Source organism: Thermobia domestica, chromosome 5 (genome assembly GCF_964235325.1).
Source record: "Thermobia domestica chromosome 5, izTheDome1.hap1.1, whole genome shotgun sequence".
NCBI lineage: Eukaryota > Metazoa > Arthropoda > Insecta > Zygentoma > Lepismatidae > Thermobia > Thermobia domestica.
Window position 1 is genome coordinate 292,701,721 of NC_137458.1, and position 12,764 is coordinate 292,714,484.

Here is a 12,764-nt window from a genome sequence, read left to right on the forward strand (position 1 = left end):
TTATTAGCATAATGATTTATGAGATGAAGTTTATTTTACAGTTGCTTATTATCCACTAAATGTTAGGCTTTTTTTCAGTTCGTGCAGTTTATTTGCAGGTGTACCCGAGAGGATGTTGAGAGTACAGTTCATTTTTTAGGTGTACCCGGGAGCATGTTAGGAGTCAATAGGTACAGTTCAATTTTAGGTGATACACAGGGAAATGTTAAGAGTGAAATAATCGGACAAGGTGTTAAAAGTTATTGGAGCAATTATATAAACAAATGAGTAACGTTACTAAGTTGTTATTGTTATGTATGAAAACAGGCCCGTAGCCAGGGAGGGGTTAGAGCGGGCAGTGCCCGCTCTAAAATATTTTTTGCCCGCTCTAAAATATTTTATCCGCTCTAAAAAGGACGTTGTCCAGAAGTTTCAAATTGTTTCAGCAAATCCCAAATAGGAAAATCTTGTGATTTTATTTACTAAATAAAATTGAACTTAGCGAAAATTTACTACTACTAACATATGAAATTGAACGTGGCGTATATTTCTACGAAAAACAACAGTTATTCTTATTGCTAGATACACTTAATAATTTCCCATGTATTACTTTTCCTCATTCCAAGAGTTTGAAGAATCACAACCACGACAAGCATTCAAGGCCTTTGACAAGATGCCCTTCCAAAGAATACCCATATGAAAATTGACCCGAAAACAGGCTATGTTACATGAATGTGAGTGCCTGGCTTGTGCATGTGTAACATTGCAGGTAAAAAGCATTTGTTTTGCCGACTTGACAGTAAATGTCCCACGTGTGCCTGTAATTAACGTGTAAAACATTCAACATGTCCATGTTCCTTACAGTGCAAGGAAAAGGCATGTCTCATATATGAAAATGGTACCGAAACTGTGATGTCTGGAGAAAACGTACATGCGCCTCTAGAATAGTCAGACACAAAAAAATCAGTGGGGAAATCGGAAGTTTTGTTTATTGTAAAAGCGACAACAATGCTGTTTTTCACGTGATTTGAGTCTTTGCGGGGAGCACCCACGAAAATAAATCAATGATTGTAAAATGTTTCTAAATAGCAGTTTGCATCGGCTCACTTTGTGTTTTCTGAGTGGCCCCGAACCATTTGTTTCACCATTTGTTTACAAATATACGGAATGAAGAGAACGTTAATTCCTCAGATGAACTCAGAGAAAAAAATCAAGACGGCAGCAGAACACCGAACCTATTATTTTAAAAAGATTTTGTCACACACCATTATAATTGCGCGCAATAATAAGTAGCAGAGTGCTTAGCGAATTTCCAGAAGGAAACAAAAACAGTAGAAAATGAACTACAGGCAAATGTACTTTGCCAGACGTTTCCAATTACTCTACTGACTATTATAACGCCATAAATATGAAGCAGGCATCCATCAAGTCATTTTTGGTGCAAAAGTTGTCGAAAATGAAACTAATTTCATAAGCAGGGTCATCTGTATCAACATGTGTAGAAGGTCAAGAAGAAACTAAACGTCAAACATCTGATTTCCACCATGTTGGTGTTGATTTTCATCATGTATCAGACCTTGGCGATACAAAACCCGCTCTGCCGCATCTTGCAAATTTTCCAGGTTCCAGCATTTCTGGTTCAATTCGACGATTTCGTCCAATATGGTACAAAACGTGGGATTGGCTCGAGTATTCGTTATGTTAGATGCTGCCTTTTGCTTCCCATGCCGGAAATATCCGTCAAGAAACAGTGATCCTTCATTTGTGCAGAATGGTTTCAGAGACTGGAAGCATGCAACCGAGAAAAATAAGGGATTTTCTCGTCACGCCGGTTCTGAAACTCATAGGCACGCTGTGGCTTGCTACTTGGAGCAACGGAAACGTGAGGACTCGGGCGAAACGGTCGTGAAGAAGGTGTGTAGTGATGTAATTATGAATAATAGGTACTATGTGAAAAGTGTGATGGAAGTTATTCAATTCTTGGCTGTGAATCAGATGTCATTTAGGGGAGATTCTGGGTGTGAGCAACTCGGAAAACAATCAAGTGGTTTGTTCTTAAATTTGTTTGAATTTAGTATTCGTAAAGATCCAAAATTAGCAGAAATTGTCAAAACTATCCCTGCCAATGCAACATACACTAGTCCGGATATTCAGAATGAGATAATTCATTTCATGGCAGAATCTGTTAAGAGGAAAATAGTAAATGAAGCAAACGAAAGTACATTTTGTTCATTACTTGCAGATAAAACCAGAGACAAGCAACGAATCGAAGATTTGTCTGTCGCAATTAGGTACCTTGTGAATTTTAAAGTGCATGAAAGATGCGTAGCTATACTGAAGTTGGACAAACAAGACGCTGCCAGCATTAAGAACGCCATTTTAGATTGTTTTAGAAAAGTAGAATTCAAAACCGACACGATAATAGCAAAGTGCTACGATGGAGTACCTGTCATGAGTGGACAGAAAAATGGAGTGCAAGCTCTTTTGTCTGAGGATTTGAAGAGGAACATGTTGTTTGTTCACTGTTTCAATCACCAATTACATTTAGTTATTTGTAGAGCCACTGACACAATTCCTGAACTGAAAGAGTTCTTTATTTGTCAACAAGTATATTACTTTTTTTTTTTTTTTTTTAAGAAAAAGGACTCGTTGCAGCAGATTACGCAGGAAGGAGTTTAAGCGATTGTTGGAACAACATTGGACTGGGCATCTTGATATAGTGACTGTAAATCATAACGACAGGTTTCACATATTAAGTGCACTGATGGCAATTCAAACTTCCCGTGAAGAACACGCCTCAATGAAAGTTGAAGCTACCGGTTTACTACATCAGATCTCCACTAAGACTTTCTGTTTCCTTACTGAGCTCATGTTCAGGGTTCTTGGATATCTAAAACAGACAAACGCACTGCTACAAAGAAGAGATTTGGACATTGGTGCCGCTGTGAAGTTAATAGGATCGGTAACGGAACAGCTCAGGTCTTGAAAATATCCTTCACGATGCAATGAAGGCATATGCCTTAAACACTTCGACTCAGCAACCATTGAAACGCAAATGCACACTCCCCAGTCGCTTAGCTGATTCGGTTGTTGATTTGGAAGGCATAAATTTGGAGAAGGGAAAGGAAGACGAGAAGAAGCTGAAAAAATTATTTTGCGAAGTTCTCGATATCTCCGTCGAAGATATTCGGAGCAGATTCAGTGAGACAGGGACAGCTGTGATTGATGCCATACACCACTTACTGAGCGAGAAAAGAAGTTAAGAAAATTTGAAACCTCTGTGTGATGTTGTAAAGTACAAAGACCTGCATTGCAAAGTGCTTCAGAATTTGAAGCAGGAAATAGATCTAGCAAATCGACTGATCAACAAGACATCATATCATCTCTGGAAGAGCTCACAAAACAAATTGGAAAATATGGCGAGGCTTTCCCGGGCCTAAAGATGCTTACAGAAGCTGCTCTAATTATTCCGTCTTTTACGTCCACGGTCGAAAATTGCTTCTCACATCTGACAGTTCTCCTTCGACCTCCACGTCTGTCTACGGGACATGGAAGAAAATCGGACCTCGTTCTCCTGGCTTACAACAAAGATATTCTGCGTGCACTAGATCTAGACCAGCTTGTAACTGAATTTGCGAAGTGCTCACGTAAACTCCTTTTGATGTAATTACTTACATAAGGACGGTAAAAAATATTTATTTTACTTAAGTTAGGGTTGTTTCTTAATTTTTATACATAAAAATATTCCGTAATCTACTTGTAATAAAAGTATTGTAGTTCCAAAATACTATAATTTAGATAACAGTTAATAAATGTTCCTAAAATAAATTATTATTTTTTACTTTTAGTACTACTTAGTGTATTAAAATATATATTTAATTATATACCATCATTTTAACAAAAAATGTTAATGATGATATTTGATAATAATCGTGGGTTTGGTACTGTAATATTTATCAGCATAATAAAGTGTTTCAACTTTCTTATAGATTCCATAAATAATAATTAAATATATAAATGAACATAGACATTGACAACGACATGCGCTCCAAGGAACAAAAACTATATATATATATATATATATATATATATATATATATATATATATATATATATATATATATATATATATATATATATATATATATATATATATATTAGAGAAAGAAAGAGTATTTGTGGTCCTTGAGGTCCCTGCCATTGCCCCCTCAGTATTCATCATTGCCCGCCCTAAGCAATCAGGCTGGCTACGGGCCTGTATGAAAAAGAGTTGATGATATAGTAATGCCAAGAGTGGCTGATATTATAAAAATAGTGATTTAAATACAGGAAGGTTCCTGTTAGTATTTGTCAGTATATTGGCATATGATTAATTTGTAGTAGATGTAAAGTCCAAATAAAATTTGGAGCGTAAAGAAGTAAATAGGCTTTTTAACGAACATAGTAATTTGAAGTTAGTTGTGGCAATATCTAAGCACATTGAGTATCTAGAATAAGCTTAACAGATACATTCAGATAGCACTTTTCTATTACACAATGTATCATACAAAAACTAAATGTCACAACAGAAATGCAAATAACGAAATAAAATTAATTACAAATGTTTCTTTCGCTTATTTTCATCATTCCTGATATATTAGCTCTAAACTTTATATTTGAGTCCGAGATTTTAAATAATTTTAACTGTAAATGAGAATGACAGAATGACACGCTCCTCTAAGCATTTCTTTTTTAGTACGCGAGACACTCACACCTAGGATCATATAGTACTCTTATAGATTCCAATATCCCTGTGTTATCACTATTGGAAGACTACTAATTTGATTCCTTATTGGTTCCGCCTGTCGAGTTACAAACTCGCCGTCCGCACTGATATAACACATAGTGAGATCAACTCACGCGATCATGTACTAGGATACTCAGAAGGAATTTTCATTCTGCATTGAAAAAAAAAATGTACAATGATTTTGCATTTTAGACATTCATTATCACTTTCTCAAAGCAATTTGTTAAAACGCTAATTTACTAAGGATATTTGATACTAAAATTTCTATACAGCACATTCGAACCCAAAAGAGCTCTAATTGTAAATTTTTAGTCCACATTTAGTGTTCGTACATTCGATATTGTCACCCAAAGCTTTTGACATTATTTAATGGATCTAAGTGTACTTCGCATTCCTTTTTAGAAAAACAAGCACTAGTTATGATCCTGTGCTCTCCTCCGTTGAACTTTTCTTTAGATGATATTTACCCTTAGTAACTGAAAATGACCATGAAGTTAAGATCATATGGTATGTGGTACCAGTGGCGGCGATTTGACTTTAAAAGTGGGGTGCAAGACATGATCTGAATATTTGTATATCAATGTTAATATACAAATTTCCCTGGTTGAAACTATATACATTAATAAGCCATTTCAGAAAAGTGGGGGGGGGGCAACTGGAATTCGGATGTAAATGGCATAGGAAGCGTCACTCTTCAAATCAGCGATCCCGAAAACTATGGATTCAACACTAATATTGGTTATTTTTGATCATTTCTATGTATCTGCTACCTCCATCTATCAAGTTGCAGGCTGAATTTAGATTTAAACGGGATTGGAAGTGCCACTGTTCATTTCAGCGACCCCGAAAACTATTAATTCGAAACTAATATTGGTCATTCTTTAATAATAATTTTTATGTATTTCCCCCTTCCCCCCAAGTTGCGGCCCGAATTCGGATGTAAATGGCATAGGAAGCGCCACTCTTCAAATCAGCGATCCCGAAAACTATGGATTCAACACTAATATTGGTTATTTTTGATCAGTTTTAAATATCTTCTCCCCTCTTCCTCTTCTAAGTTGCACCGTCAAACTGAAATGGCGAAAACAGGACCGAACCTTATCTATGTTGAAAGTTTGATGGAGGTCGGTCGAGTGGTTCAAGAGTTATTAGGTTTTATTCATTTTTAAATATTTCCCCTCCTTCTGTCCCCTCCCCTAAGTTATAATCTCAAAGTGAAATGATAGAAAACTTCGCAGTTTTGAACCTCATCTATGTTAAAAATTTGATTGAGATCGGTCGGGTAGTTGAAGAGTTATTAACTCTAGAACACAGTCACTTTTATTTTTATATTTATTGATTTTTGTATATCTCCTCCTCCTGCTCTTCCCCTACGTTGCTCTGTCAAACTGAAATAAAAAAACAGTCCAGGCATGAATCTCATCAATGTTGAAAATTTAATCGAGATTGGTCGTTTGGTTCAAGAGTTATTAAGTTTTATTTTTTTAATATTTCCCTTCCTATCCCTCCCCTAATTTACACCATCAAAGTGAATAGATATAAATACCCCAGGTGCAAACCAGGGACGGATCCAGAGGGGGCGATCGCTCCCCCCAGAAGAGGAAACTTTCTTATTTTATATATATAAATAAAACCCATCCCAAAGTTTGCAGCCCTTAAAAGTAGAAGTATGACAACCCACGGCTCCCCGCAGAAGTCAGTCCTGGAACCGCCCCTGGTGCAAACCACATGAATGTTGAAGCTGCTCGAGATCTGTCAGGTGGTTCAATGTTTAGGAGTCACAAAGATAGTAACTTTCAATTCCATAATATAAATTAAGGAAGGTCAGCTATTAAAATCATTACTTTGTAATAAATTAAATTAAATAAGTACGTATCTTATTAGGATGGGTTAATTATTTTCTGCTTTTTAGTGGTTTTTGTTATTATTTTCTGATTTTCAGCAGTTTTCCTTTTTTAAAACATTTTCAAGCTTTTCAACGTTATTGGATCAAAAGATCCAATATATTTCAATGAAAAATTTTCTTGTAGGTCTTATATCAGGAGAACCCATATAATGTAGCCGAACCCAAACTACCAGTTAATTCGGTATGATGTGCTTATTTCCTAGAAAATACGGAAACTCGATTTAGGGGCCGTTCAGACGCTTTGTGGCCCCTGATCCAATTGGCCCGAAAGATCCAATATATTTCAATCAAAAATTTTCTTGTAGCCTTATATCTGGAGAGCTATATATAGTGTAGCCAGACCCAAACTATCAGTTAACTAATGATGGGCTTATTCCCTAGAAAATAAGAAAACTCGATTGAGGGGTCGTTCAAAAATGTTGTGCCCTCCGATCCAAAAACTAATTATTTGTCAAGATCGTAATCTTTTGATCTTTTTTCCCCCTAAAATTCTTTCTTGAAAAGATCACTCTAAGACCGACAGATTTCGGGTGATATTTCTAATATCTGCAGTTCTAAGTATGAAGGAAAGCAGTTTTTGCCGAGCAAATGAAGTTTTCATTGTTTCTCGCATTCTTTTTCTTGTCTTATATTATCCATAGCTTTAATAAGGCTGGCATTTTGTCAAAAAGCTTGGTAGATAGTCGATTTGTCAAGAGCCACACGTAATAAGTACATATACCAAGCCGTAGCGTTTAGTTCTCGGATTATTTTCTTTAGGAAATGATGTAGCATAAATATATAAGGAAGTGGTTTGGGGAAGACCAAGTGGAAATGTTAATTTTAAGTAAATACGAAAGGGAAAGAAGGGTTGAAGTGGCTCAGTGGTAAAGCGCTCACCTCTGATGTGTACCTGGTACCTGATTCAAACCCAGCAATCAATTCTTCTCGCAGTGCATTTTAACCTATAAAGACCATGTCAAGTAGTTGATGTAGCATCAAGCATCATAGGCGCCGACTTGAAGAAAATATTGGGGGGGGGGGGCAAAACAATGAATAAATACACTGAGAAAAAAATTGTAGGTGGCGTACTTAAAAAGATAGGTTACATGCGTAATTCCTGTAGTTTTTGGACTTAACGTACAACAGACGTATAACTGAAACTGCATGTTTTATAATACTTTCCGTATAAGTGTTCCATTTATACGTACTTTCCATATGAAACAATATAGGCGGTCCGGATCTCTCATACAAATGGACGTATATAACATATAGCTGGCGAAGGTAACATAAGTATAAGCATGTGATATACGGAAAACTGTTAGATGCCATACATCCTGCAACGGCATGATATAACATCTAAGGGCAGTGCCTATATTGCATACGGATAACGTATGCTCCGTACTGATTTCTATAGTAAGCAAGAGGATACCGTATGTTTGTACAATATACCGCTGTCCGGAGAACGGATTTTTCTCTGTGTATATAATCATATTCAGCCGTTTTCTACCAACTGCTGGATAAAGGCCCCCTTCCCTCCAGATCTCGGTCTGCTGCATCCGCTCCGCTGCTAAATTCATGACCTAAGTAAAATTTGTGTAAACGCATTAAAACAAATTCAAGTTCAAATTCTGGAAACTTCACTGCACCACATTGATCTTCACTTCTCATATCAGTGTTACCCAGGGGCGGATCTAGGACCGACTTCTAGGGGGGCGATGGGTTGTCATACTGCTACTTTTAAGGGCTCCAAACTTTGGGTTGAGTTTTATTTATATATATAAAATAAGAAAGTTTCCTCTTCTGGGGGGGCGATCGCCCCGATCGCCCCCCTGGATCCGCCCCTGGTGTTATCATAGTGTTGGTTGAAGCTTCAGTGCTCTACTGCGATTTTTGGTAACTTTTGTTACCATGGCGTACTATTGTCTTTGACCTTTTATTTAGGTTCTATAACGGGTACTTAAGCCGTTTTTTTATTAGTTAATGATGGACCAAAGAACACCCCAGATGCGTTTTCAAACCGGATGGTCAACTTGGCTGCGCCAAGTGGGGGCAGAAGGGCGTGACTTTTTACTTTTTCTTAAGGCAAATTTCAAAAACTTTTCACGCCTTTAGTTTTCACGATATCAGATTGGAATTGTATGTACACAGAGAAAAATCCCTTCTCAGGACAGCGGTATATTGTACAAATATACGGTATCCTCTTGCTTACTATAGAAATCAGTACGGAGCATACGCTATCCGTATGCTACATAGGCACTGCCCTTAGATGTTACATCATACCGTTGCAGGATGTCTGACATCTATCAGTTTTCCGTATATCACATGCATATACTTATGTTACATTACTCAGCTATATGTTATATACGTTCATTTGTATGTGAGATCCTGACCGCCTACATTGTTTCATACAGAAAGTACGTATAGATGGAACACTTATACAGAAAGTATTATAAAACATGCGTTTTCAGTTATACGTCTGGTGTACGTTAAGTCCAAAAACTACAGGAATTACGTATGTAACCTATCTTTTTAAGTACGCCACCTACAATTTTTTTTCTCAGTGTACCTTTGAATATTTCTCAAATTTTTCTGAGATCTCTACGTGAAGCCGAGTCCGGGCACGAGGGGCGCAAATGTTCCGAGGGGCTGATTTTTTCAGAAAAATGTCAGTTTTCCCGATTTTTCCGGTTCAGGAATACGATACGTACATGTGTTTGGCACCGTTGGAAAGGGCTTGTTATACTAAAGAAAATAACATTTAAGGCATGACTCTAGGCTAAATAGTAATGACGCAGTAATTTTTTATAATAAGTATATACGTATGTGTGTGTGTATAAAGAGAGAGCCTAAATTCAGATTTTCAAAAATTTTTCTGCTCTTTGTTTTTAAGATACAAGATTGGAATTTTGCACACGTATTATGTACATAACAATGTATTTTTAGAAAAAATTCTGATCCCTACGTCAACCCAGGCCTAGGCCAGAGGGGCAAAATGTTTTGGTTGGATTTGCAAAAATACTTCCGAGTTTTTCCCTAATTATCTGGTTCAGGTATATGATACGGACATGTGGGTGATACCGTTGGAAAGGGCTTATTACTGAAATCGGTGTTTGAACCATGACTCTAGGCTAAATAGGAATGACGCAGTTCATTTTTTAAAAATATTTTATACCTACGTATATATATTTATATACATATATGAAAAGATGGGTCACCTTCAGACTTTCAAAATTTTCTCCCGACATCAGTTTTCAAGATACAAGAACGAGATCTTACGCACGTATTATGTACATAACAAGATATTTTTTAAAGATTCATATCCCTATCTGAACCCAAACCCGGGCCAGAGGGGTACTAAAATTTCGATTTTTTTCGAAAAATTTCATTTTTTTCAATTTTCTTGTTTCTGGTGTATACTACGGACAAGAGTGCTACCGTTGGAAAGTATGATCTATCCTGAGAAAAACGAGGTATGAACCACGATCCTACGATAAATAGTAAGGAAGCAGTAGCTGTTTGAGTGAAAGTCTAAAATTTACCTCAAAAAGTGGAAATCTTAAAAGGGTTAAATGCCGATTTGAAAACGGTTTTTTTATCGAATAAGAAGGCTGTTCCTAATATTTAATTAAAGGCACGACGTAATTTACAATGGAAATTCTTGTTCCTCTTTGCAAATTCTTCCTCAACTGGATTATATTGAGGGGGCGAGGACCCCACCTTTAAATATTGGGGGGGCCAAAAGTGCCCTGCCCCCCCAAAGTCGGCGCCTATGTCAAGCATGTATAGAAATTTAGCAGAACAGGTAATACAGAGTCATTATATTCAATTAATACAGTCATTTTTACTTGTGCATGGTGGAGTACGAAGAGGACCAGCAACGACTTTTCCGCAGGATTGTTAAAACATATTTAGAGAATATCAAGGAAGTTAAAATTATTCTTTCTTATCTCCATTACTCCTAATTTGTTTGCAAAACCCTGTGAAACAGTCGTGGTTGGCCTTTTTCGATAGTATAAATTGTGGATAGCATCACCAACAACTCTAAAAACAATTCTGCATAGGGACTGTAAGGCTTTATACAGAGACGTCTTGAAGTATGATTGGCTCTATACTAAGGGTTTGACTAACGTATGTTTATCAGAAGTATATTCAGAATCTCTGATTAGCACGTAGTAGTTGACTAAGTTAATCACATGCGACTAATTAATTTAGAGTAGAGGATACCCTGGTTTAATCACAGGGTTTAGATTTCTGGGCTTTCGGATTCTAAGGCCATTTAGCCCTTCACGTTTTTGAGGGTTGACGTCCCTCGGCGAGCACACAATACGGGGAAAGGGAAGGAAGAAAGGATTGGGGAAGGAAGGAAGCGGTCTGGGACCTATAAGTCAGGTACCACCCCAGCATTTGTCTGGTGTGAATGAGGAAAACCCAGGAAAACCTCATTCAGGGTGGCTGGCCTGAAAAAGCGTTAGCTGAAAAACCCACAGCTCGCACCGAAAGCTGAAAAACCCACCGGGAATCGAACCCGGGACCGCTCGCACCAAAGGCGAGAGCGTTAGCGACTACGCTACGCGGGGCCACTGGTCTAATCACAATAAACTTACATTATGAGAATACAAAAGCAATTAATTATCTGTCTTTCTTTCTTGATTTCCTTTCACTTCATCGTGTGAGTTAACTATGAAGCAGCAATTAACACGAGTCCTTCATAATAGCAGAACTGTTTCTTAAAGTGAACAGTGAGAGATGAGTAAAAACTTTCCAGTTTTCTGAGGGACACATTCAACTGATCGATAAATTATCTTCCTTTATAATTACAACATAATCATCCAATTGTCGTTAATATTAATTGACTCCTGCTTATTCCTCATGTAAATACATCCCTCAGAAATGAATAAATTCATTATAATTCAATTTTGAAACTATTTATAAGTTGTTGTGATGTCAAACCACAGAGAAAACATTTGTAATTTCGTTTTTTTATATTTTTCATTTTTACAGACTACGCACGCACACATTTAGATTTCCCTAGTTGTCACGCTTACTCATACTAAAATCAAATTATTAGCTGAACTCCAAGCAGACTCAAAATACCAAAAGGTACACCCTCCTTAGTACACTAATATAGAAACTAACTCTTATTATGACACTAACTAATCGCTTGACTAACGTTTAATTAACGAATTTTCTCTGAATACCTCCCGTAAAGTTTACATGAATAAAATATATTATAATTTCATCTTTAAGTATTTACTCTTGTTTACCTGTTCTGAACCTGGATGTATCTAAAAGCAATTTATAATCTTCATTAGTATCATAATTGCTGTGCGATTGTCTAATAGATCATCGCAAGTCAAAATTCGCGTTACTGACCTTAAACATTTCTGCTGTGTTCGAGTATAGTTACTCGTTATAGTTTGCTCCGTTCCCAGAGTTCGGTGGCCCTCAACATTGAATGTAATCTTAGTTTTCCATTATTGGAATGAAACTAACAAAGCCCTGTTTGGGGTCCTTTGTTTGTGTCCTAGTAAGAATATATTTCAACAATATGAAAAGTGGGCCCTAGCAATCATATTGTATAAAATGTGTATTGGGGTCCCAGGACGTAACTTGTGGGGGCAGAGGGCAACTGCTCCCCAGAGAAGCTCCCCGCCGATCGAGGGGGGCTCATTTTAAGACAAAATTTTCTTACTCCATATACAATACGAACATGAAATTATAAATGAAGCAGCAAACAGGTTCATTACATTACATAAACAAAACAGCACACAAAAGGTAAATAAAACAGAAATGAGTTGTGAGACCATTTCAGTTACAATGTCTACTATTAGGGGCCCTAGAAATAATGTTTATTAGTGTATCTTTGAGAATTGTCAAATTGTTCCCTTAATTAATTTGTCTAGTATGGAACGGATCCAGGGGCGTAACTAACAGCCCCGCAGACCGTGCCGTACGTGAGGGCCCACAGGCTCCGGGGGTCTATAAAGAGTAAGAGAAAGATGAAAATAGGGGGCCCAACAATTAGAAAAACAACTTTTCTAGGGAGCCCAAATATACGCGTATTAATGATTGCCTCCCCAGAAAAAAATCTATGTTACGGCGCTGTGAGGT

General features: G+C 37.1%; 1 protein-coding gene across 1 annotated transcript; it reads left to right on the forward strand.

Moving 5' to 3' along the window:
• The first annotated feature begins 1,641 nt into the window (after positions 1-1,641).
• On the forward strand, positions 1,642-2,965 carry LOC145685595 (zinc finger MYM-type protein 1-like). The gene is made up of 2 exons (XM_081757982.1): positions 1,642-2,492; positions 2,617-2,965. Exons 1-2 carry the CDS (start codon positions 1,642-1,644, stop codon positions 2,963-2,965), a joined length of 1,200 nt encoding a protein of 399 aa, XP_081614108.1.
• Positions 2,966-12,764: the final 9,799 nt, after the last annotated feature.